The sequence below is a fragment of the Nanorana parkeri genome, unplaced genomic scaffold (assembly GCF_000935625.1).
Source record: "Nanorana parkeri isolate BGI_ZX_2015 unplaced genomic scaffold, ASM93562v1 scaffold52, whole genome shotgun sequence".
Lineage (NCBI taxonomy): Eukaryota > Metazoa > Chordata > Amphibia > Anura > Dicroglossidae > Nanorana > Nanorana parkeri.
The window spans coordinates 2,503,245-2,528,541 of NW_017306320.1; the positions used below are offsets into that span (position 1 = coordinate 2,503,245).

Below are 25,297 nucleotides of genomic sequence, written 5' to 3' on the forward strand. Positions count from 1 at the left end.
TGTGCCCCTAGGCAAGATTGTTAAATCGTCACTTTGCAATGGTTTCAGGTTATTTGTTCTATCTCTAACAATCAGCAATGAGTTGACACACAGGATTAGCTCTCCACAGCGATAATTGAGGAAGACAATTAATAGGGGAAGTTGTTACGTAGTCCAGTAAAGCAGTTTCAGAATCTCTTTCTGAAAACTGCAGAGAGTCACGATGCTTCCTCTTGTGTCATCAACACATTCTGACAACACCACACATGAGGGCTGTGGGTGCTGAAAAGGCACCAACACTTGTGTGGGGTATTGAAGTGTAGGAAGGACCTCTGGTCTCAGAGTAACCTCAGAAATGGCTCTTGTGGAGATTATGCGGCTTTGGAATGAAGGGGTGGCTGCTGCAGACAAGGAAGACTGGAGTGGAGCCCTGAAATGCTTCACCACCATCACAGAGCCTAGAGCTAAGATCTCTTTCAACATCGGCTGCTGTCACCTTGTGATGGGAAATTTACAGGATGCAGAAAAGGTCAGTAATGCTGTAGGAGGATTACAATTCATTTGGAATGGGGTTAATTGATTCGTGAGCTAAATAACACAAATGGGGCCATTGGATGACAATTTTGGCGATAATATTGGTTTCAGATATGAAATTATTCATTAACATCCACCTTCATAAAAAAAATTCTTCAAAAACCTTAGCTGATCCAGGGGAAGGCAATAAAAAATCTACCTTCAACTGGAAAACATTCCTTCCAAATTTGTAATGATAGTTCTTGAAATATCATTATGGGAGACAGGCTGGAGAGTTTCTGTGATTCACTGTTCCTCTCTGCTGATTACGACCCCATTCACACTTGAACTGAACATCTTAGTGTGCTCCTTTGGGCGTTGTTTGAGTGCTTGTATAGGTGTTTTTGCAAGAGTTTCAAGCTTGAACATCTGTTTTTATTTGTAGCCAATGCTAAGCTAGTTACTAGGCCAAAAAAATGCTTGGAAAACATGCATTACACACATTTCAAGCATTTTTCAGCCACTCCCATTGAAGTCTATTGGTTCCAAGCCACTTGACCCTGACCCAAAAGAAGCTCATGTACTTTTTTGTACTACAAGTCTTTTGCTACAAGCGACAAAATGCTCAAATGTGAACAGGGGCCATTGAAAGCAATGGTATTTTTTGTATTACGCATTATAGCACTTAAACATTCAAGCTACAAAATGCTCAGTGTAAATGGGGCCTAAGGGGAACCAATGCTAAGTGATTCATAGCTCCACACTGTCCCTCATTTATCCCTCTTTTCAAACCCAATACGTTTGTCCCTGATTCCCCTCAGTTGTCACTCTTTTTGGTCTCATTTATAGACCTCTATAAATAATTTACTGTTCAGCTACCATAAACTACAATAAAGCTTTCATCCAGCCTCTAAATTAGTAGATATTATTTTTTCAAAAGTGACTATAAAGGAAGAATGGTGGTGGAAAAAAAGTAACTGTGAGTACAGCCGATTGCTGCATATTAATGTGGTAGGAGTGGTCCTTTTTATTTATACCTTCTACTAAAAGGTGTCCCTCTTCTCATCTCAGAAAGTTGGAAGGTATAGTGATATATTTTCTGAGTCACGGACCAGGAAAAAGTATGCAGACCAGAGTTATAACTTGAGTGGTCATGTGCTTGTTCCAGAAAGTATTGAAGTTATGGGATCAGCATGACAGCCAAGTAAACATTTTCTTGTTAGCCTGTTGATTTCTTTCTTGCCCTGTTAGGCGGCCAAGGCTCTATGGGGAGTTTGCACAACTTGCACTATCCAGTGTATGTGTATTGCAAACCTTCTAATGGGATTAGTGTTCACTCCCAGATTAACTGAAGCTGTATGCATTTCCTCTCATTATTAGACATGACAATGCATTTAAACTTTTTTAGTTGTATTTGTAGCACCCCTCTTATCTTTAGGAGCATGTGGGAGACTTCAGAGGCAGGTTGGGCTGACATTTTATTTCAGGGATCCTTAGCTGGTCCAGAGTCCTTAGCCGGTTGTGGAATGTGAATAGGTGGAGCACCACTCATTGTAAGAGTTTTCAATGATTGTATTCCTTAGCTACTCACATGGGAGGGAGGGATAAGAACTACAGACACCTAGAACAGTACAGACTCCAGACTCATCGATCACTTCCCAGTTTAACAGAACAGAAGGCCTTTAAACTGATTGCAGTGACACTGTGTAATGTGGAACTTTAGCTGGTTGGCAGACATAGCCAGAATTCCCTAGGCAAGACACCAGACTTCCTGCGAGGTCCAAGCCCAATTCTGGTGTCTCTGGCACCTCCAACAGGCAAAGTTCATCCCTGGTTCTCCATCCCAGGCACAGCTTCGACCTCCACTGGCAGGACAGCTGCACACCCCAACTGGGTCTCAATTCCTGACCACCTGCAGGCCTGGTCAGACATCACATCACATCATGCATCCTCCCCCAGGCAGAAGGCCTGGAGGGGGAAGAGACACTCACAAGGTCAGCCCTAAATATTTATGTCCTCCCCCAGCATGCACCACTGGACTGGCGATTGGCTAGGGAGACACATAACTCACCATTATTGGCTGCTCTGCTCTGTGGCAAGGTCATACCCAGCAGCAGGCAGATGCAGACAATAACAGAGTGCTTAGGAGAAACAAAATGAGCACAGATTATCGAAGACAGTGTGGTGACAGAGTGGACAACTAGTTCACAAGAGGTGTGAAAGAGGCCATCTATGTCAAACTGGAACAACAATCTTTGAACAGGTGTATGTCTATGACATAAAATTCTGTTTATACATCTCTACCCCGGCTTTTTGCAAAAATTCACACCTTCAGCCAGGTAAATCAAAGGTTTAACTTCTATACAGAGCTCATGACACCAATAGTGGGATTATGTAACAAGAGAAAGGTGGTTCAAAAACTTTTACACTTCCAATCGTATACATGGAACATCTGCCTTCCTATGGTGATTGGATTGCGTAGTCTGTGCTACCTCTGTGGATATAATTATCTTCCTGATACATACTGAAGAAGTGGCTTGGATAAGCTATGAACCATCTTCACCATTAAAGCATAAGTCCATTTTAATGTGATTAAATACTTAGCTAATAATTGCTATACCATATCCTGGATCAATGAGAACCTTCAAAAACATAGAACGTCATCCTCTATTTGTAAAATTAATATGAAAATGATACAACTACTGCATGGTATAGATAAGCAATGTGTCTAATATTATAGAAAACACTATTCAATTTATAATACAGTGAGAGAAAAAAAGAAGAGATCTTTGTAGGTCTGTTGTATGCATTGTAAAAAACTTAACTGAACACTCTTACCTGTTGCTGTTCTATGGTTGCTGTCACATGCGTTCCAGTTACTTCCTCCCTTAATGTGCCCATACACCTTGCGATAATCGTTCGGAAATTGAACGCGATCGGGTTTTCATACGATAATCCGGCAGTTGATGGGACGTGAATGATCACAATTACTGTACAACTGGCTGAATTTCCTCGATCGGTCAGGCTGGAAAATTATTTTTTGAATCGTACGCAAATCGATGGATTAGTCGCGTTTTCATAGGAAACAAATCGCAACATGAACACTGCACATGTGCAAATGACAATTTGTTCTTTCGATCAACGAAATTCAGTCAGTCAGTATTGGTAACGAACGATCATCAAAATCAACATTGGTCTGTGCATAATGGGGTATTCGAGCGGAAACTGAACGACGGTTCGATGAGGGCACAAAAGAAATCGAACGATAATCGCAAGGTGTATGACCACCTTAATGTGTACAAAGTGGGAGGGTCTGCCCACTATATTCACATGACACACACAACTGTTGTAATGAGTGTAAAACTGTGGAGCAAATGATTAAGCCAATCACATGAGCAGGAAATTACTGAAGGTACTCAATGGGCCTGGTCTGGTGTGGCAGTATCAACAGTTAACACAAAACACTGGTACTGTATATAGTACAATTTCCAAGGAAGGCCATAAATTAAAGCATCAGACATTTATAATACCCAATCCATCACTGTTAGCACATAGCAGACATTTCTGGGCCATCCTGGTAATTCTGAGGTGTCTGCAGACACTTCTTGGGTCGGAAGGTTCAAGCATGAAAAATCCTTAATGGCCAACAGTGAGCCATATGGCTGCTTTAGTTTTGCTTTAAGAAATTTCTAGGTTCAACTTACAAAATGAAATCACGATTGTTTTACAACAGTTACAAACATTGCTGTGTTTTAGGCCTTCACAAGCACAGTTGAAAAAGACAAACATTTGGCTGTGGGGTTTTTCCAGCGTGGTTCCGTCTTCTTCAAGGAGGGCAAGTAAGTAACAGCACAGGCTACAAAAGGCTATATTCCTAAAAGTGCCTGAAGGAAGAACAGTCCTTGTTGTCCATAGAAACAACGGTGTGCTCACCTTTAAAATCTCGGTGCAGTATAAGAAAACAAACAGGACAATTTGGTCGCTGTGGGTGAAGAACTCTTCTTTCTTCAGATGCATTCATGCGTGAGTTTCTGTTACTATTGCTGGTGTTTTAAGAATATTAATTGTATTATTAAGTAAGTCGCTATGTCTGCGAGCCTTCAGCAATATATATATCTATATATATGTATATAGATATACAGTGGTGCAAAAAAGTATTTAGTCAGCCACCAATTGTGCACATATATATATCCATCGCTTTTTATGGGGCAATTTCAATGGTTATGTCATATGCCGTTTGAGCTTTTTCAGGCTCTTTTAATTTTTCCTAACCATTGCATGCTTCTTAAATGCTACAGTAGAATCATCCAAAATATGTTGGTTGATTTAAAATTGAAGTAACCCAGAAGATGGGTGCAAATCTACATAAAAAGCTTGCTCTGTGTGTGATCTGGAGCAGGCATTGCAAGCAACAAGAATGGATCAACATTTCTGCACAAGTCTTACTGTGCAGGTCCCAACATTAGCAACAGATTGAGGTTATTGCCAATAGAGGAGGTTCCGTTATTTGTAACATACGCATACTAATGCATAAATGGCCTAGATTGTTCAATCCATTTTTCTAATAAGAATATGAGTATATAAAATGCTGTTTGCATTGTTTGTTGAAAAAATTCTCAGATTTTTTACAATTATTTTTTACAGATCACATTTTAGTAGCTTTTCATTTCCCCTAAAAATTCATAAAATTCATAAGACATTTACAACTGTATTTCAAAAAGCTTGTGGAACGGATTGAGAATCATTGTTGTAAACACATAATTCAAGTTAATCCAAGACTCATGTACACAGATTGTATATCCAGTTTACATCTAGGAATGTATTTGCATTCAGGTATAAGGAAGCACTTCAGGACTGGCTTCGCTGCTTCACTGAATTAAGAGGAAATCAGCTGATTGATTACAAGATCCTGGGCCTTACATTTAAACTCTACAGCTGTGAGGTGAGATACAGTAATCTTGCTCAATCCTTTGTGCCAAACAGTTTTGGCCGCCTTATAGAAGGCATACGTTTGTCTTTGTTTTTAAGCAATTTTCACCCAGTTTTATGGGGCTGATAGGATATAATTTAAAGTGAAACTAAGCTCAGGAATTAAATCGGCTGTAGATCCTCAAATCATCTCTGAATTGGTGCTTACACAGTCCTTCCTTCTGGAGCGTGGCTACTTTTGTTCCTCATGGATGCAAAAAAGCACGTGTTTGTAAAGTAGCCACCGCTCCAAGCTCACTCCCATGATGGACTACAATCTCACGTTTAGTTTACTAACTTGTATAGATTGTAGTCCATCACGGTAGCGAGCTTGGAGCGGTGGCTACTTTACAACACACACAGGGACCATGGGGAAGCCACCCTCCAGAAGGAAGGACAGTGTCGGCACCAATTTAGAGATGATTTAAGGATCTACAGCTGAGTGATACACAATACAGTTTTGTTAATAGTTAAGGTATTTGAATTAATTTTTAAGATTTAACTCCTGAGTTTAGTGTCAAGGTGGACCTAAGCTCAATTCTTAACTAAAGCAATGCAAAACGTCTTGTTGGAGTGGACAGTATTTGAAGGGTTGAAATGTGGCTTCATAGTTTGGTCATATGCTGCTCACATGACCAAATGCCTGGGCATTTGCTCACATCTGAAGAAGTGATTGTCTCACACCCTTGTGCATATTGTAAAATACCTTGATTATTCTTCCCTGCTTCAAAAATACTATTTCTTACCTGTAACGAATGATGTACAGGTTACTTCTGTGCATGCCCAATCACAGTGTCAGCAGCACTTCAGCACAGATGGCTTAAATTGCTTATTCCACTTCCCATGGGGTGTAATGGAGTTTCAAAGTGGTTTGAACCTTGTTTTTTCCACCTTAAAGTAGTTCTAATGTCCCGGCATAGACTATACTGTTAAACATCAGCATTGTAATAGGAATACATAGTATAGTTGTTTTTTTATTGTGCTGCCCTTTGTCTGCCCATCACTTTCAACAACTTCCTGGATTCCCAGTGTGCTTTGTGTCTCTTACCCTGCTGCTTGATGTGAGGCAATCTCGATTCCTCAAGGCTACATATCTCATCATGCATTGCTTCCAGCAAGCAATAATGATGTTACATTGTTCAGTTGTTGAGTTGTAGTTCAGAAGGCAGACACTGAGAGATGTGACACTGAAATGCATAGACACTGAGTGAAATTGTGTCAGTGCATTGAGGAAGTATCCAATATAGAAATACTTATAATTTTTTTTCTTTTTGCGTTTTGGAACACAGATACAATTTAATGAATGGTATTTAAATATATGTAGACATTGTACAGGTTTTTCCAACTGCTAGTTGATTATCTCAGTTGTCTGTGACAGCCATAGAATCTAATTTACTATCGAACTAGCACCTCCTCCTATCCTCCTATTTAACTAGCACCTCCACCAACAGACAAGGGTTGCCTGAAGTGAGGAGAAATACATTAAATGTTCTATGAAAAGTACTTTTTTGTAATGCTTTGCTCAGGTTTACAATAAATTAGGGACATTTTTCTTCCAGATCCTATATAATGTTGCACTAGGACATACGAAAGTGGGGAACTGGGCAAAAGCAGAAGAGAATCTCATTCTGGCCCTCAGTCAGAAGGTAGAACCAAGGCATGGCACCAAGATAGAGAAAGCAATGCAAGAAAACCTGGTAGGTATTTGATTATGCCGCAGGGGATAGGTATATCTGCCTCATTTCATTATAATTATCATTTTACGCCTGCTGTATCCATTGTGGGCATTGTAAGAGGTGGCAAGCAGGAGCATAGCAATATTATTAGTGAACTACTGCACACTATTTTCTATCATACATTTATTATTTATGTCACAGAAACAAAAAGATTTTCCACTGATAGTAATGCCAAAAGGTCGCCTATTTTATCCAAATGAAAGGCTTGTGGAGCAGCTGGAGAAGAAGGACTATTTGGGTAAAGCTACGGTATGTCCTTTACCATTTACACTATTCACACGGTGTTACTAATGTCAGTTTATATTTGCAAAGTTTCTCCATTCTTTGTTTTTCTAACTTTTATGAAGAGATTTTATTATATTACTGATTTCTAGTCCATTTGGGTGCCCTTTAGTTGTGTCCTATAGTACTGCTGTGCTCAATCTTTTTTAGAAGCGGCACTGAAGACTACAAATGGATGAGTGCTGAAATAAAATTTGGTTTTGATTTGCCTTGTAACTTTTACGGCTATATATGTTGGAAACACTCAGTAGTCCAACTCAGCACTTTACAATTTAAATGCATTTATACAAGCTAATGCAAGTCCATAAATTTGTAATCACTATGCATTGCGTATGAGCAGTATTAGATGTCCTGAGGAGTTATCAGTGTTCAATTTAAATACATTTACAGATCAAAGAGCAGCAAAAGCAAATTTGTGAATTCGGCCTTTTAACCGATTACATTTTAAGTAAATGTTGTGTCAATGTCAACAGTAAGGGTAATTGGCCCTTTAGCCCGAAGGCCTACCAGGGATCTTTCTCTAAAGAGAGAAAAAACATATTCAGATTTATTCCACAAAGCCAATAACTTTCTCCCTTTGTATCTCTATATTTGTTTCTTTGTGTTGGGAAAATTAAAAAATGGAGGCAGCACACACCTGTGTCCTAAAATGCCCTTGGTCTGACCATAGCCTTCCTCATTTCTGCTACTATATATATATAGTTAATTAGCTTAGGCTTTAGGCAATGATTAAGAGACAGGGACACATGAGAAAATAAAAAATAATGGTTTAATTAGTTTACTTTCCATAAAAAATTAAATTCCATGAAATACATCTCTCTAGCATAGTTCTCAACTCTATTCCTCTCTAACCTGAAGATTTGAATGCTCTCACTAACCTTTGAATGATTCAGCACACCCTGTTGCACTCCCCATAACATACATTAGATTAGGGATCTCACACTATCTGTTGGATTAGGGATCCAACAGATAGTGTGAGACCCAGACCCATAGCAGTGTATGGACAACATCATTTCTTTGCATTTCCCCCATAACCAGGTTATCCCTATCTCTTTCCCGAGAAATAGATAGATAGATAGATAGATAGATAGATAGGGAAGGGGGGCACAACTGTTACATGACCTATGAAGTTGGAGGGCCCTGGTATATTTGACAATCAACCAATATGAGCTCAAACTACATACTGTACTGACTAACATCCCCTTTAAATTTCTGTCTTTCTATGTTTTCTACTGTTTAAGCTTGAAGCATTCAGCTTGTTGGGAAAGTGGTGCCTAATTATTATTTGAATATAAACGACACATAATTACCTGTATCTATAATGCGCTGTATGTCATTATTTCACAGGTTGTGGCCTCTGTAGTTGACAAGGACAGTTTCTCTGGTTTTGCACCCCTGCAGCCTCAGGTATAGTTGAATTATTATTGCTTTAGCTGAATTGTGGAATGGAATGTTCCCGTGGAATATTGTGCTACTGAAATGGTGCCTGTAATGATGATGGAACACGGCAGCTAGTCATAGATATGTATGTACGGAGGATGGGTGAGATTGATACGGTGTAAATGTAAATAGCATCTGGGTAAGAAAAATAATAGATCCTCTTCTACATTTATTCTTCCCACCTACATTTAGAGATGTGCCAGTTTGCAGACTGAACTTGTAGGCATAAAATATTAAATAACCCCAGAAATAAATGCTGGTTGGTAGCTCAGCCAGCTGCAACTTCCTAACAATGTTTCATATAGAGAAGGATTATGATTCATGGTGACTGTGTATAAATAGCAAAAAACTCAACTTGTTTGTGTATAGAAAACCTCCAAATCCACATCCTATTCCTACTTGTGTGATGGAATCACTGCTATAAAGCTTGAGTGTTTTTCAGTTGACAGCAGAGATGTTTTTTCAGATGATTTGCGTTCAGAGTCAGTACAGATAGTGTTTTGGAAATGTTTTGGGAATATTTTATATCTCATATGCTTTTATTTTACAGAGTGACAACCCACCATCTCGTTCAAAGACCCCTGAAGTACTTAGGTAAATCTTAGTTTTTTCTGCTATAAAGTGTATCTAAAGCCAACATTTGTTTTTTACATGTTATCCTTTTTTTACTTCTTTTTTTTCAGTGGAAAACTTGATCAAGCCCCCCGGGCACCTGCGCAGCAACAGATCACTTGTATTATTGATCTTTTGCTGGCTGCGATCAGCATGTTTTAAAACAGCTCTTGGGACTCAATTGCTTAAACTACCCAAAACTAAAAAAAAAAAAAAAGAAGAAAAAAAAAAAAAGTTTTGGTGCACCCCAGGTTTTCCACATAGATGTATGTGTAGCATGGGCCTAACACATACTGAAATTCTGCAAAAATGGCAGATATTTAATTAATATGGGATATGTTTTAGTTGGAGAGTGCAGAAACTATTATTTATATTGTTCATTTCACAAGGGGTGATTACTAATTTCTGCAGCTTTGGTTGGGGGCATTCAGTAGTGGTTTAGGAGATTTAGAGGGGGTGTTTAAACACCCAAGGTACACTATGGAAAAACAAGTATGAAAATGGTAGGACATTTTAAATATTGAAAGATTTTTAGAAAAGGTATAATCCCAAGGAGATTAAAGTGAGATGTAGCACCAAATGATGGGTTAATGGACATAAAGTTGATAAAGAATGGTTTGATTTCTTTCCAAGAGTGGTTAGAGAATTATTATAAGGGAATTATAATTATTATTAGAGAAAAAGCAGGAAAACGGCTAAAATAGAAGATACGTTTATAGAGATAAAAATTAATTGCAACCATTTATAGATCTACCAGCATATAAAGTATTATCAGAAGAACTGATGAAAAAATAAACTATAACCTAAAAATAAGGAGGTAGGGACAAAGAAAAGTAGAACATTTGATAGGGACCTTGGTGACTTAGAAATAAACAAGCGTTTAAGTGGCAGTCAGATAGTTTGAATACTTGCTACCAGTGCTGCCAGGATGAATGTCATCTAAACTGTCGAAAGCCCAACAAAAGGCAACTAAACGGAAGATGCTGGTCCGGGACACAAAATCTCAGAATCTTTTGATGAAGTTTGAAGATCTGATGATCTCTGTCTTGGTAGGGTGAATACTGCAGAAAAAATGTTTTCAGCTCACACCTTGTCCTCTGGCTTGAATGCTGGAAGTGATTGCCAACTAAGTAGTGGCACTAAGGAAAAGAGGAATATTTTACAGCTAAGGATAGATATATAAATGAAAGTATGAGGAGCATAACAATGAAGGATAGAGCCACACATATGTACATTATAGGTTTCAAATAGGAAACAGACAGAATCACTCACCTTAATTACAGAAATAGACTGTATGCAGCAGCAGGAATGGAGGCATGGCAGCTTCCATGCTCAAGAAAGCTAGGGTTTAAAATAGGGATGCACAGATACCGGTCTTTCGGTATCGAGTACGAGTACTGATATTTTTTTTCCGGTACTCGGTGATACTGAATAACGATAACGGAAGTCCCATTAAGGAAGCCAGGCGGCGTATAATGACTCACCATCTGGCTTCCTGATTAGCCGGTAGCCGGGCGGCGTGTAAAGACTCGCCACCGGGCTTTCCGATTAGCATGGAAGCCGTCTCCATGCTCCCTTGTCACCAGGTGACGGGACAGCATGGAGCCGGCTTTCTGGCCAATCAGGAAGCAGGGCGCCGTGTAATGACGCCGTGTGATGGTCAAGAATCAGGGGTCTAGAATGTCCAGGAGGGTGATGCATATGTGGGTTGGGTACCAGCAGAGAAGGTTATAAAACAACCTTTCATCACCACTACTGTTTCTACGACTGGCCACCTCTAGTATATTCATGGTTTTAATAGTTGTTTTGTCTTTCAGGACACTGCAGGGACAACCTCATCGCGTCCTTTTTGAATTTACTCCAGAGACCATAGAAGAGATGGAAGTCTTGCCAGGGAATATTGTCTTTGTACTCAAAAAAGGGGATGACAACTGGGCTACAGTGTTGTTTAATGGAAAGGTAACCAAAGCTCAGTGGGTTTCCAGACAATTGTCCATGCCTATATAATACAGATGATCAAGCCTGGTTCTAGATTATGTTTTTTTTTTTAAATACAGTGTTGGTGGTAAGGTTTATACTGCACAAGAGTAAAAGGTTGGCAGGCCTCTCAGCATGGAGAAGTTGCTTCTGCACAATTAACATTCTACTTAATACATATGTGATTTAAACTATTACCACTTGATATGGATGCTCCAGAATTGATATCCTAACGTTCTGTTCTACACAAGTAGCCACTTATGTAAAACTACCAACATTTAAAAAGGTGTTGGGATGATGTCACTGAATTTTTTTGTTTTTCATCTGAATGTGAAATCACTTAAATTGAACCAGTACTTTGACCATTAAGGTCCAAGCAACATGTTAATCAAACAATATTATACAAAGCAACAGGTTCACTTTTCTGCTGGCCCCACCAGTTGCACAAATTCACTTTCCCTTTGCTCACCTGCCATTTTTTTTTTGACAGGATGAGAAAAGAATAAATCCTGTAAATGTAGCCCCAGGTTCCAGCTTGAAAGTTTTACATGTCTGATGAGTCTCTCCCTGCCCCATGTGACAGCACTAGTGAGTGCATGAGTAGCCAACCATCAATCCCCATTCTTCCCTACATCCAGAAGTGCCAGGTATCGTTCTTTGCCTCCAATGGCCGAATGGATTGGGGGGAAGTGTTCTGCTGGTGTGGTCACTACTAAAGTGAACTTATTGCTTTGCCCTTCACGGGCAAAGCTTAGGTTACATTTGAGGGTTAAACTTATTTGTGAAATGGTACCCAATCCTTAAATTTGTTTCTCAACAAATAAAACAGAAGCAGCTGTACTGTTTCCCCATACAAGCGCAGATGCAGTCATTGTTCACCTGGTTTGTCCATCCTAAATGTGGCACTCAATTTCACTTGCAGAGTAATCATTGATAGACTAGGTTCAAAGTTATGAACTTAGCACTTAAACAATTTAATGACCACGGTCTCTGGCAGACTAAATACACCCACTGCCAACCTTTGTACCCATAATCAGGAAAATCTTTTCAAAACAATGACTCATTGACACCAACAATTCTTTATGTATCTAATGATATTGCATTATGCACTTGCAAGTTTTTTTGCCTCTGTCTTTGTTGGGGTAGCAACAGACATGGGGGGGTTTATCATTTGATTATTTATTTTATATTACATATTTTGTATACAAAAGCATTTATTGTACAAATAATAATAACACATTAGTGTATATATTGCAATGGTGGTTGAAGTTAACTAATATTATCAGTGGCCTAGAAATTATCTATTTTAATGCATATCTTTTTTTTTTAACATTATAGTAAAGTTTCCAATACATTTAGAAGTACAAACTTGAAAAACTGTTGAGGACCACCGCATTGTTATATAGTTTATTGTATTGACACAGAAGAGGCTTTGCATTATGTTTGCACTGTTTCTCAGGGTAACATCAATTAATACTTAAAAGGACAGTTCACCCAAAACAATTTCTTATATTTCAAAGGGTTCCCACTGGTGAGATATCGGCACTTGTGTTCCTAGATCAGCACATGTGGTGTGGTCATGATGAGGGGTTTTCACCATATTGCTGTTTTTTTGTATATAATAAAATAGAGACATTTTTATACAAAACAAGAATTGTGTCTGTGCAAATCCATTGAAGTAGCAACTGAAAAGTCCAAAGTTTCCATTTTTGAACTTCCTTGATATTTAAATTAGGGATATGGTGCATTTGAGACTATATTAGCTGGTCCATATAATTATCCTTATCAAAGTCAAAGCCAGATTCACCCCTTTATAGCATTGGTGCTCCAGTGATGTCTTACTAGGATGTAGAATATCCCCAAACTCAGACCTCAGATGTTGCAGTGGGTGGAGTGACAAATTTACAAATGTAGTTCAAAAAAATAATGCAGAATTAGACAGACAACTGTAACACTAGCAAAAGCTCAACCCAGGCCCCCTCAGCAGCCAGACCCTAAGGCTGGGCACACACCTTACAACCATTGCAAGACTTTTGTCTTGCGATGGTTGTAAGGTACTTAAAAAAAAACATACGATCTGCCCATCTTGCATAGGCAGATCATACTTGCGATGATCGCAAGCCATGCCCCCTGAGGGGAGGGCTTCAGATGACCGCAACGCCCAACGGGCAGTGTGCGCTTGCGCACACCGGCCCGTACGGCTTTTATCGTACGGACATGCCACAAACCCGCCGAACATCGTACGATGCTTGGCGGGTTTTCGAACATGTCCGTAAGTTTAAAGTCGTGCGACCTTACAGTAGTAGAGGTCGCACGGCTTCCACACACCTTACGATAATCGTACGATCATCATAAGGTGTGTGGGGACCTTAAGGCTTTGGCCCCAATTCACCCCTTTTACTTGTCCGATATATATGGAGACTGCCACTGCAAACCTCTCTTTATAAAAATGCTATTTACCTAGCTGCCCTGTCCATCTTCTGACCATGCTTTCTTGAGTCACTGACCTAAAACAACTATTCAGATAAGAATTTCTGACTTCTTTATACTTGTTTCAGGACATTGACTCAAAGTATTGAAGCCATTATATCACTATGACAGACAGGAAACTAGATTTTTTTTTTTTAAGGCCAGCAGTTACATACAAGCCATATCTCTCAGCCCAGAATTCCTCTGTGGGCTATTGTAGTTCTATTCCATTAAAAAATACAGCTGACAGACATTACCCATGTATCAGGAAAGGGAGAAATTTCAGGAGGAGCCACTTCTGTGTTTCAATGCAGAGACTTATTATTATTTAATGACTTCTGATTACTAAAATGACTTTATTTCCTCTTGTCTGTGCCTCTCATATGTATTTAGAAAGGGATAGTCCCATGCAACTACCTGGAGCCAGTTGAATTGAAATTTCAGTCTCAAATTCAGGTAAGCATGTTATCTTTTAGAAGAGACTAAAACTTTAAGAATCCTAAAACTCATTGATTTAATTTTGACATATTCCAAATAGCAGAAGTTGTCCAACACCGCCTTTCTCAATCAGTGTCGTGGCACCCTGGCATGCCTTGAAATTTTCACACAGCGTTATGCCTTTCCATGGTGCCGGCAGGCAGGCCACCAGCACCATGAAATAGAATGATGCTAATCCAGGGAGGGTGGGATTAATTCAGAAAAGAGAGAGAGAGAGAGTGTGTGTGTTCTGAAATGAAAGGAGAGGACTCTTGATATAAAGGGGGCTCCTAATGTGAAGGAGGGCCCATGATGTAAAAGGGGACCCTGATGTGAAAGCGGGGCTCCTAATGTGAAGGAGGGTGCCTGATTTGAAAGGGGAACCTGATGTGAAATGGGAAACCCCTTTTTTTTGCATAGGGTGCCCCATTACAGTCCTTTATCTCAGATAATGATCTGGTATGGATTTTGGAGGGGCCACACGTAGTTTTTAAATTTTTTATATTTTAGGCTGGGGTGCCTCGAGATTTTGCAAACTTTTAAAGGGTGCCTTGACTTAAAAGAGGTTGAGGAACACTTGTATAACAGATGCTTTAGCGATAATTCTTTCATGTCAGGACATGCCTAGAAATAGCCTAGCAAAATAAGTAGGAAAATACTCACCTGCCCAAGCCAATTCTCATGCTTGGTATGTGTGGAACACTACAAAACATGTTTATTTTCTGTCCTATATGGTCTCTGCTTCGTCCAAATGTTTACATGGAGATGATTAAAGGCGGTGATAAGAAGTTTCTACAGTAAGTAACATGTTTTCCAGGCAGCAGAACCAAAACCAGATGAAGTGTCACCCAATGGTGGTACAACTAAGCCTGAAATTCCAGCACCACCTACTACTTCTGCGCCTAATCTACCTTGGAGTCAGCAAGGTAAGGCTCATTGGAAGTTACTTAGTTACTGTAGTTTTCTTAGTGTTTTCAGGTTTTATTAGTTAGTTAGTACTGTATAAAGGAGACAAATACTCGGACAGTATTAAGAAACCAATGGCAGGTAAACCTGTTGTCTGTAGTTACCAGATATGTAGATTATCTGGTAATACACCAGCCACCACCAATGGTAAGACATACACCACTGTTCAAGTGAAAAGACAATGCAATTTATTGTGAACACCAACATAATTATCATAAAACTTACTGTATACACATCTACAGTCCAATAAACCTATCAGTGAAACATGCGTCCAGTGAAAACTAATCTATGCACAAATTCAGTTGTACAGGCAAAATGCTGAGACACTTGGTAAATTGTAACGTGGGGCTTGATAACATCTGGGAGACACTCGCTGGTGGACATTGAAATTCCACCAATCTAGCCCAGGGACCACAGTGCCACCAGCAGGTGTTCTACTGTGCTGAATGCTCCTGAAAGACAGTATACATCATTTGTGTATAGCTTCACAAACACCAGATCCAAAGAGATGTAAAACTGGAAATGATCATACAAAAGACAATGATCTCCACTAAGCAAACTGTGCACATATTACGGCAGTCTACATTCCTGACAATAAAACCAGTGTACTGTGTACCGTGATGAAAAATAGCATGCTGTTTTTGGTAGAAGACATTTTCCAGTGAGCATGGCTAACAAGGTTGTATTCCGCAAAGTTTCCTTTCCTGAATTTGCGCTATGCTTCATTTACCGGAAAATAGTCATTTGTATTTTACCAATAACAGCCATTGGCTTCCTTCTTAAACCAGAGGAGGTTCATAAAATTAAAAGATGACGTTTCTGAAGCCTTTAGTGCCACTAGACAGGCCATGTTACAATGTACTGTAGGCAGCTCAGTGTGTGAAATATTTAATATCTACACTGTAGTTTCAATAACGTTTGTAAAAGAGAGATACACGTTTGCCGCATAGCTATTTCTTTTTGCTTTTGTCTGTTTTGCATATTATAGTGGAAAAGCAAGGGATAATATAGCCATTCTTTATGCGTGTATTATATGGCAAATATCAATAATGTACTGGAATTGGCAGCTAGCACTCCCCTAAAATTGACATTTCAGTTTTTGGTAGATGCTGGAGGGTTTTACCACAAACTTTTCTCGTAGTTTTTGGGGACCCCTGTTGGTGAGATGTCTGCATTTGAGTTCCCAGGTCTGCATATCTAGTACACCTATTATGAAGGCTTCTCACTCTTTCTTTAAAGCATAGGAATTAAATTGAACCATTAGGGATGGGCACCACACCCCCAATTAGAATTGTATACAAGAAAAGAAAAGCGGGGCTTTAAAAGTGTCCAAACCATACAAGACGTCCATCAAACATACATGGTTTTGTATAAACGTATATTTAATACATACATAAAGACTTGGTTACAATTAAAATGTCATTGACATGATACAATGTTACATTGAAATCAAACTACCTCCTTTTGGTGCCCATACATGTGTATCTCACTCTTTCTGTTGGATTTTATTTTATCTTACGCTATGGAGAATGCAGCATGAGAAGGCGGGACATAATAAAATGATCTAATTAACTTAGCTCATTATTTCCCACCTGTACCTAGAATATCGCTTTTCAGTAGACTGACACTTTAACTTTATAAAAGACTCACTGGCATATGATGCTTTGACTTTTCTTACTACACATTTAGGCCCCTGAACTGTAAATAAATAAGGGAAGACCTAATTCAATATGTGCATTTTCCAATAACATGTATATAATGTATTTAGTAAGAACAGTGGTAGCTATTCCTCAGAACTGCGCCAGAGGTCACCATGCAGAAAAAGAAGGAAGTATCCAAAAGCAGATGGAATAAGGGTTTTGAACTAGGGTTTTCAGGCTTAGTATGGCAACTATGGTACATCACATTCCCTATGAATCGCAATGCAATTTCAAACTCTTATTTTATATAAACAGTTTGTTACCTATGAAGCATTTATTATTACACCCTTGTCAGTTTTTTAAAATGATACTTATGTAAACTTTAAGATCTTTATACAGTAAACATATACATCCCAACTTCCATATGGAATAGGTTTTGTAAACCCTTTACACAAGCAGAATTTTGTGTATTTTCCAATTGCAAAGCTGATCTGTCGCACTGGTCCGGGGGTACTTAATTGGCTCACCTCAAGTATTGTACAGTTGTGCATGTACTATAAGGCTGTTACTCTTGGCTCTGATTTCACCTGTGTACAGAGCATGGTGAGCTAAGGAGTAGCTAAGAGGGGGAGTGTTTTACTAGGAACTCGAGGCTTACAAAGAGTCATGAATAAATGAAATAATGCAAGTCATATCTTTTGTACACAAAATAAGAGTATAAGGCTTCTACCAGTTCCTGGCTGATGAACATGTCTTTCTTTCCAGATAAGCAAGCAACATCCAACAGCAAAGAGAAGTCATCCTCATCTGTATGTTCTTTAAGATAATGATTTTGTTTATTATTTAAAAAAATCATCAACGTTTGTTAACAAAATCAGTAGATATGTACCACATCATCTATGTAGAGAACCTGGAAAATTGGAGTATATATGGAACTGTTTCTGTTGTCAATCACGTTAATTTTTTGGCCTGAATTATAAACCAAGAAGTTTGGTTGATTGCTTTGGGAAACAGCTCAAGCATTTAACCTTTATCATAGTAAGGCTGGCTGGCTTCATTGGCAATCAATGTAAACATGTACCCATGTGTTCGTTTTCAACTGAACTGCCAACCCTGAAACAAGTGCACAAGAAATGGAAGTCTGGCTGCTCATGGTTCAGAGTCATAGATATAGAGCCCACAGGACAGTAGGGTTTCCCGATACCAGTGGCAGAACTATTGCCATAGCAACACCAGGCGGCGGCTATGGGGCGGGGGGCACAAGAGGGCCTGGTCGGGATGAGAAATAAAAAAGAGTCCTCCTGATGTAGTGGAGGCTACTGCTGGCTGTGAGGAGGAACGCGCTGATGTTCAGATAATTGACAACCTGCCAGTGATCTGTGCAGCGACACATTCCTCCTCACAGGCACTCATGATTTAGTGACAGCCAGCAGCTGCGGAGGAGGCTAGGCCCAGCGGTGGACGAGGCTGACAGTTGATCCGGGCTGACAGGTAAGAGGCGTGCAAGGATGTGACCAGCCCACCTGAGAACCTGCAGAGCCCACCAGAGTGTCTATAGTGGGCACTGCAGGGTCACTCTCAGGTGGGCTCTGCAAGGGGCGTAACTAGAAATCACAGAGCCCCAAACAAAATTTTGCCATGGTCATGCGATTTCTAGTTACACCCCTGCCTGATACTGTACTATTTTAAGGTTAAGGTGGAGTTTTGGGGGAAAAAAAAAAATCATAGTTATCAGTAGACATGTGAGCTGGCAAAAAATTGTTTCTTTTGAATTTTTCTTTTTTTTGCATCCAAATGTCCGAATTCATAGAAATTTCCCCAAAATTTGCATTCGGAATGAAACAAAATGTACATGTCTAGTTAGCAGCCTTCAACATATAGGAGTTTTATCTTACTGCTGGGCAGCTATATGATGGAACTAAAAAAAACTGTTAAAACTGTCAATTGGTTATGTTGTTCATATGGGCCAATCTTGTGTACAATGATTATGCACTGCTTTACTAAGTATAAGTTGTTGAAAGAAGGCCCATCAGACTCAGAATTTGTCCCCTTTTGATCCCTCCTCTGTGTGTATAAGTGGGCATGTTGGGTATTTACCCTGGGTTTTTTTTAATAGAGAACCAATTCTATGTAAATTCCATTTTGTCAACAGTTTTGTCTTTTTATAGTTTAGCTGCTACCAGAATATATGAAACATGGACATATAGAAGGTTTACCAACCAGACGCAGATACAATTTACTATGGAGTTTATTAGCTTAGACTTTATTAAGTAAATCCACATGCCAATGATATTCCACTGTTAGGTGGACAGTGCTGGGCTGCACCACTTGATGTCTTATATGTCAGGGACACCGGGAGTAAACTATACCAGTCACTAGCTCTGCCAAGCAGGAGAGGTCATTACAAAGCCAAGCGAGAGTGTCTCTCCCCTACCACTATTTTTTTCACGGATATAAAAATAGGTTAAAAGAAAAATCTGGCACCAGTAGAAAGGGACCTACAGGAACTGCAGCAGCTCATGCAATCTGGCAGGGAAGTCTTGTCACTGTATTTTGTAAGAAATACAAAAGCCAGCGAGTGTCACAACATGTTTATGATGCCTAAGGAAGAAGTCCAATGTGTTCCAAAAGCTTACTCCTCTAATAACTTAAGTAAGCCAATAAAGAGTCACACCTAAACTCCAAACCTCCAGAATTCACCAAACTCTAAAACATTTGTTCTGAGTGAACGTAACATAGGATTATTTATAAAGCAGCGAATGTGTCAATCAAAACATATGCAAGAGGGAGATTCAGTTTCCCCTTAAACTTTTAGCACTTGAAGAGAATATGTGGGACTAGAGACTTGATTTTCAAACTGGGGTCAGTAAGGAAAATCCAAACAAATATTTCAAAATGATTGAAGTCTTCATAAGTCCTTCATACCTTGTTCTCTCTTGTTCATAGGAAAAAGCAGTAACACCACCATCATACCTTGTAAAAGTGTATTACAAGTACACAGTAGCCATACAGGTATCTCGCAAGCTTTCCTATGGAGATCTGTTGATTCTCATCAGCAGTAAACTCAAGACGACTCCCTGCGCCATCAAGCTCAGGTAAGCTCTTCTGAGCTAATAGTAAAAGGGTTACACTGGAGAATATTAAAAATCCACTGAACAAACAGTCCATTATGACGTCATATGTCACAGATGTTTACAGCAATTCCCATTTTAAGGCAAGGCAACTGGACTTGCTGTATTTTTCTTGAAGACGCTTCACTGCACATCCCACCAGCTTTCTCAATTCAGAATGACTTGTACGGAAAATTATCTGGGAATAAATATGGTGAATGTCACTCCAATCCACATAATCTGTTAGTCACAACCAGGTGTTGATTGTATTTCCATAATTGGAGTCTAGGAGGTGTTATTAACCTGCCCAGAGAGAGGTGTTAAAACAGCATTGTGTGTGGCAGACAATAGATGTCTCACTCACACCCTCCCCCACCCCTCTATTCTCCATTTTTTACATAAATGGCCTTTCACACCTCGTTTAAACCAGTCCATCTATTGTCTGCCACATACAATGCTGTTTAAACACCTCTCTCTCTGGGCAGGTTAATAACACCTCCTAGACTCCAATTATGGAAATACAATCAACACCTGGTTGTGACTAACAGATTATGTGGATTGGAGTGACATTCCCCATATTTATTCCCAGATCATTTTTTGTACAAGTCATTCTGAATTGAGAAAGCTGGTTGGATGCTCAGTACAACGTCTACAAGAAAAATACAGCGAGTCCAGTTGCCTTGTCTTATTTTTACAGATATACCACAACCTGGATGAATGAGAACCTTCACAGACATTTTACTTTTCACTGCTCTTGAAACTTCTGAAGTGCTATCATGTGAGGGAGATAGTACATGTATCCCATACTCATCCAGCAAGCTACATCCATAGTCGAAGACCTAAGGGTACACGCATGGAAGGGAAACACAAGAAATGATTAGAGAATACTTTACACCAGGGGTAGTTAAACCCCAGCCCTTTAGCTGTGGTCAAACTACAAATCTGATCATGCATCTGCCTCTGGGAGAAATGACTGCGACTGTCAGAGTCTTGCAATGCCTCATGGGATTTGTAATTTGAGACTTTGCGTATCCCTGCTGTACACCATACTGGGTATGTGGAACTTTCAAGCAATAAAGCGAAGGATGATGTAATAAAAGCATACTTCCCATATAGCTTAGTATTAGCAATAGGGTTCAGAGATTCAGGTCATGAAAGTGGGGCTCAGAAAATTAGAGCGGGGTTCCTCCAATATGCAGATGTTTGGTCAGGATGACATATTCAAACGATATGCTGGGTAGTATGGTAGATATAGCCAGGTTTGATGTTGGGTGGTTCAGATAGTTAAAGTTGGTACTCTCCATTCTCTTTGCTTTGTGCTATTTTATGCGTTTTGTGCTGCATATTCTGGCTCGTCTCCCATCAAGGAAATGTTTTGCTTCAAGCACATCCTTTAATGACTCTGAAATCAATGTACCAAATGCACTCATGTGTAACTATGTGCCGTATAGGATTAGCAAACCAAACTGTCATCTGTTTAGTTTCAGAGATGGAGAAACAGATGTACCGCTGACTACAGATAATGTGGAAAGAGCATGGGAGCTAAGCACAGACAATTGCCTGAAACTCAAGTGCACAGATGTACATGTAAGAATGTCTGTGTGTACTATAGGATGCCTTTATATTATACGGTTATATTTCCAGTGGATAACCCCGAAACAATGCACAAAGCTGGACTAGATGATATTTGGATGTTCAGACTGACCTCTCATTAGGATATGTTTTGCCTAATCTTTTTTAGAGGATACATAAACTCAGAACACAAATGTAACACATTGCAGATTACTGGATCTGCAAACCCAACAGCTAGTGTTTTCAGGACAGTCTATATATTTCCCTTAGTATAGTCTTCTTTTCCAATAAAATGCCCATTAGAACTCATCGGCCACTGTTAGTATCTAGCAAGTTTTTTTTTCAGTCGAAGAACCCCATTTACTAAAATGTGTTTTTATCAAGACAGATTTACAGTACATGTAAAATGTGGTTGAGTGACACTGATTTAAAAGAGAACTATGAGGTAAGTGTTTTTCCACATAGTTCTCTTAAGGGCCATGGAAGGACATATACACAGGCCCGGATTCCTCACATGGCCACCGAGGCCCAGCAGCACTTAACTTTATTGTAATAGCAATAAAGTTAAGTGAGAATTTTTTTTTGAAATTGATAAAAAAAATAAAAATGTAAATAAAAAAAATAAAAAAAAGGTGATTAAAAAGTAAAAAATAATAGAAACAAATTATTAAAAAATAAGAAAATTATAAAAAAAACAATAAGAAAAAATTATAAAGTAAATAAGATAAACAAATCTAAAAAAAATGAAATTGATAAAAAAAATAAGAAATGAAAAAAGTGATAAAAAAGTTTAAAAAAATAAATAAAGAAACATTAAAAAAAATTGAAGCTAACTCCGCCGCCCTGCCATTCTCCACTGATGGGATGGGGAAGATTTATAGCTAGATCTAGAGCTGAAAGTCTTGTGCTATAAAAAGAAAGCTGGATCATACTATAGTCCTTCTATTACCAATTGTTTGATGGCATCCCACGCAGACTCCCAGAACAGACACAATTTAGGGCCGGATCAAAAAACTTGTAACTTTGTGTCCAACCCCTTCCTACATCTCCAACAGGAAGACAGTGTATTTATCTTATGTAGGAAAGATGGTACTCTGTACCATCTGTACAAGACCTTATAGGCCTGTTCTTGAAAATAATTTGTGATGGACGATTCATGAGCACAATATAGAATAGTTTTCTGTGAGACACAGTGAAGGACATACCCAGTTCTTATTCCCACTTGGTTAAAATGGGGGACAGTAGTCAAGGTCAGGCAGAGACTAATAAGCAAGTGACAGAACTTGTCTGACTGGGGTCCCGTTTCTACACAAAACCTCAAACCCAGTGAGACGTCTGTCCAATTCCTGAGGCTTTGGGACAGAGGAGGAACTGGCTATGTTGGTAACCACTCCACAGGTCCAAGGGGGGTCTGTTAAGCCCCTGATCGCACCTTGAAAGCCACTGCCCATCGGCATGAAAATCAATCAACCAAAACTTGTTTACTGCTAGCAGTCTACAAATTTGGAGTCAAGATCCTTTAACAAAAAACATGACTTACTGGCACTTCAGATTTGTAAAATATTTAAATGTCCAAAGTTCAGGAAGATTAATAATTGTAAAACTGTCCTTTTATGTGTATCTAGTTTTTCTGACAATTTTTACTGTACAGTATATTGGGTTAAAACAAGATAATTTGTTGGGATAGAAACATGGGGGCCAAAATTAGAGATACTGCTAGTTTGAAAGTGGATCTTCCCGACAGGTTGCTGTAGCTGAAATGAGTATGTTTGACACTTAGGCAGAAGAACCTCTGGTAAGAATGGAAAATGCAGAAAATCCTGTTCGGTCAGAAGAGAAAGCAGACATGAGTGTAACAGCCCTCTTCGATTATGAAGCCTCCCAACCTGAAGATCTGCCATTTAAAAAAGGAGATGTAATAAAAGTCATGAATAAAGGTGAGTGGTATTTACATCAGCTAATAAAATCCATGGAAATGTGATGACTTGCATCATATTGGGGATTTTCAGGTCTGTTCAGTAATAGGACAGGGTGTGTGCGTAGAATAAAACTGCAACAGATCCTTTAGATCCCAGGCTAGATGTGTTTGTGAAAACACAGGCTGTAACATTGTGCCAGGCACAATATGCATTACGCCACATTTAAAGATATGTTAGGGAAAGCATACCAGCAATGTCGTTATAAAGAATAGTGTGTAGGAAGATGGTAGATGAAGTGGTGGCTGTACTGTGCTCTTCCAACAAAGCAGACTTTGGCTGCAATTCAATTAGAATTCTGAACTGAGAAAGCTGGTTGGATGCCCAGTGAAATGTCCAACAAAAACACAGCAAGTCCAGTTGCCTTGACTTATTTTGTCCTCAGTAAGCAAGTAAGATCTACAGCTTTGGAGAATGGACTATTTCTCTTGGTTTGGAAGAAAGTTCCCTTTTGTTTACGGTTTTATTTGGTCTTTTTTTGTTTATTTTTCTACACAGTTTTAAATTAAAAATGATCTTTAAAAATCATTAAGCTTTAAACGCTCTAAGAACTTAAAGTATCCTCGTCTCTGTGAAGAGCACAGAACCATATTTTAAACTCTGTTATATTTCTGTTGGAAGAGACAGTGGGTGTCACAGCATGGTAGGATCGGAACTGCGTACTGGCACGTGTTGGTGACAGAACTGTAGAATTGGACATGATGGTCTGTCACAGCCCTGTCAACAGCACTCCAATTGACAAATTTGATTTTTGTCAGACAATTAGCTTGAGTCATTGTTTGGGTATTCTGACAGATGAAACCTCCGCTTGTCAAAATACAATAACTCGGCAGGGGAGCTTCCCCCATCCATGCTGTTAATCTAGAAAAAGTGAGGGCAAAAGTTTTTCACCAAGCTAACTCCAGCAAACTGAAAAGTTTCTACGGTTACTACACTGTAAACCCCTTTTATATTATATTACTGAACACTGAAACTAAATACAGATACTTTTACAGAACTGAAAATAGAAATGCGATTGGCATAAGCTAAACGTAAAATGTATTGTCTTTCTCTTGCAGTGTCTGAGGAGTGGTGGGAAGGAGAATGTCACGATAAGTTTGGAATTTTCCCATCAGCCTTTGTAAACAGAAAGTCCAGTATGTGAATTCCTGCAGCCGCTAGTGCGCACTGGAACACCTGCCGTGTTCCAGACATCCAAAGTATCCATATTCAGAATAACATTGTTGCATTTTGAAGGTCTGGACAGAATTCGCATATGTAGGGTCACATTCATATGTTCTTCATAAACACAGGCACAGTTATTAATGCAACTATAGACATTTTAGGTTCAAACATTGAAAACACTTATTACCATTTTTCTTTTTGTTCCAATAGTTTGAACTATTTGTAGATTCTTATGACTGCTATAAATACTTCAAAAAAGTAAAAAACAGAGCGTGGTTGTGTTCTTGTGTTCACTGACACTGCAGTTGTAAATATCTATATGGAATTTAGGATCTGCTCAGCATAGATAGCTGTATTTATAAATAAAAAAAATTTCACAGGTACATTAAACATCTTGTCGAGCTCCATCAACCCTA

At 39.1% G+C, this 25,297-nt stretch overlaps 1 protein-coding gene across 1 annotated transcript; it reads left to right on the plus strand.

Moving 5' to 3' along the window:
- Positions 1-230: 230 nt before the first annotated feature.
- Positions 231-24,973, plus strand: NCF2 (neutrophil cytosolic factor 2). The gene is made up of 15 exons (XM_018575184.1): positions 231-508; positions 4,249-4,331; positions 5,326-5,434; positions 7,020-7,157; positions 7,338-7,445; positions 8,826-8,885; positions 9,469-9,512; positions 11,348-11,489; positions 14,370-14,432; positions 15,271-15,379; positions 17,825-17,868; positions 20,006-20,154; positions 21,651-21,756; positions 23,522-23,678; positions 24,776-24,973. Exons 1-15 carry the CDS (start codon positions 335-337, stop codon positions 24,859-24,861), a joined length of 1,572 nt encoding a protein of 523 aa, XP_018430686.1. The 5' UTR covers positions 231-334; the 3' UTR covers positions 24,862-24,973.
- The last annotated feature ends 324 nt before the right edge of the window (positions 24,974-25,297 follow it).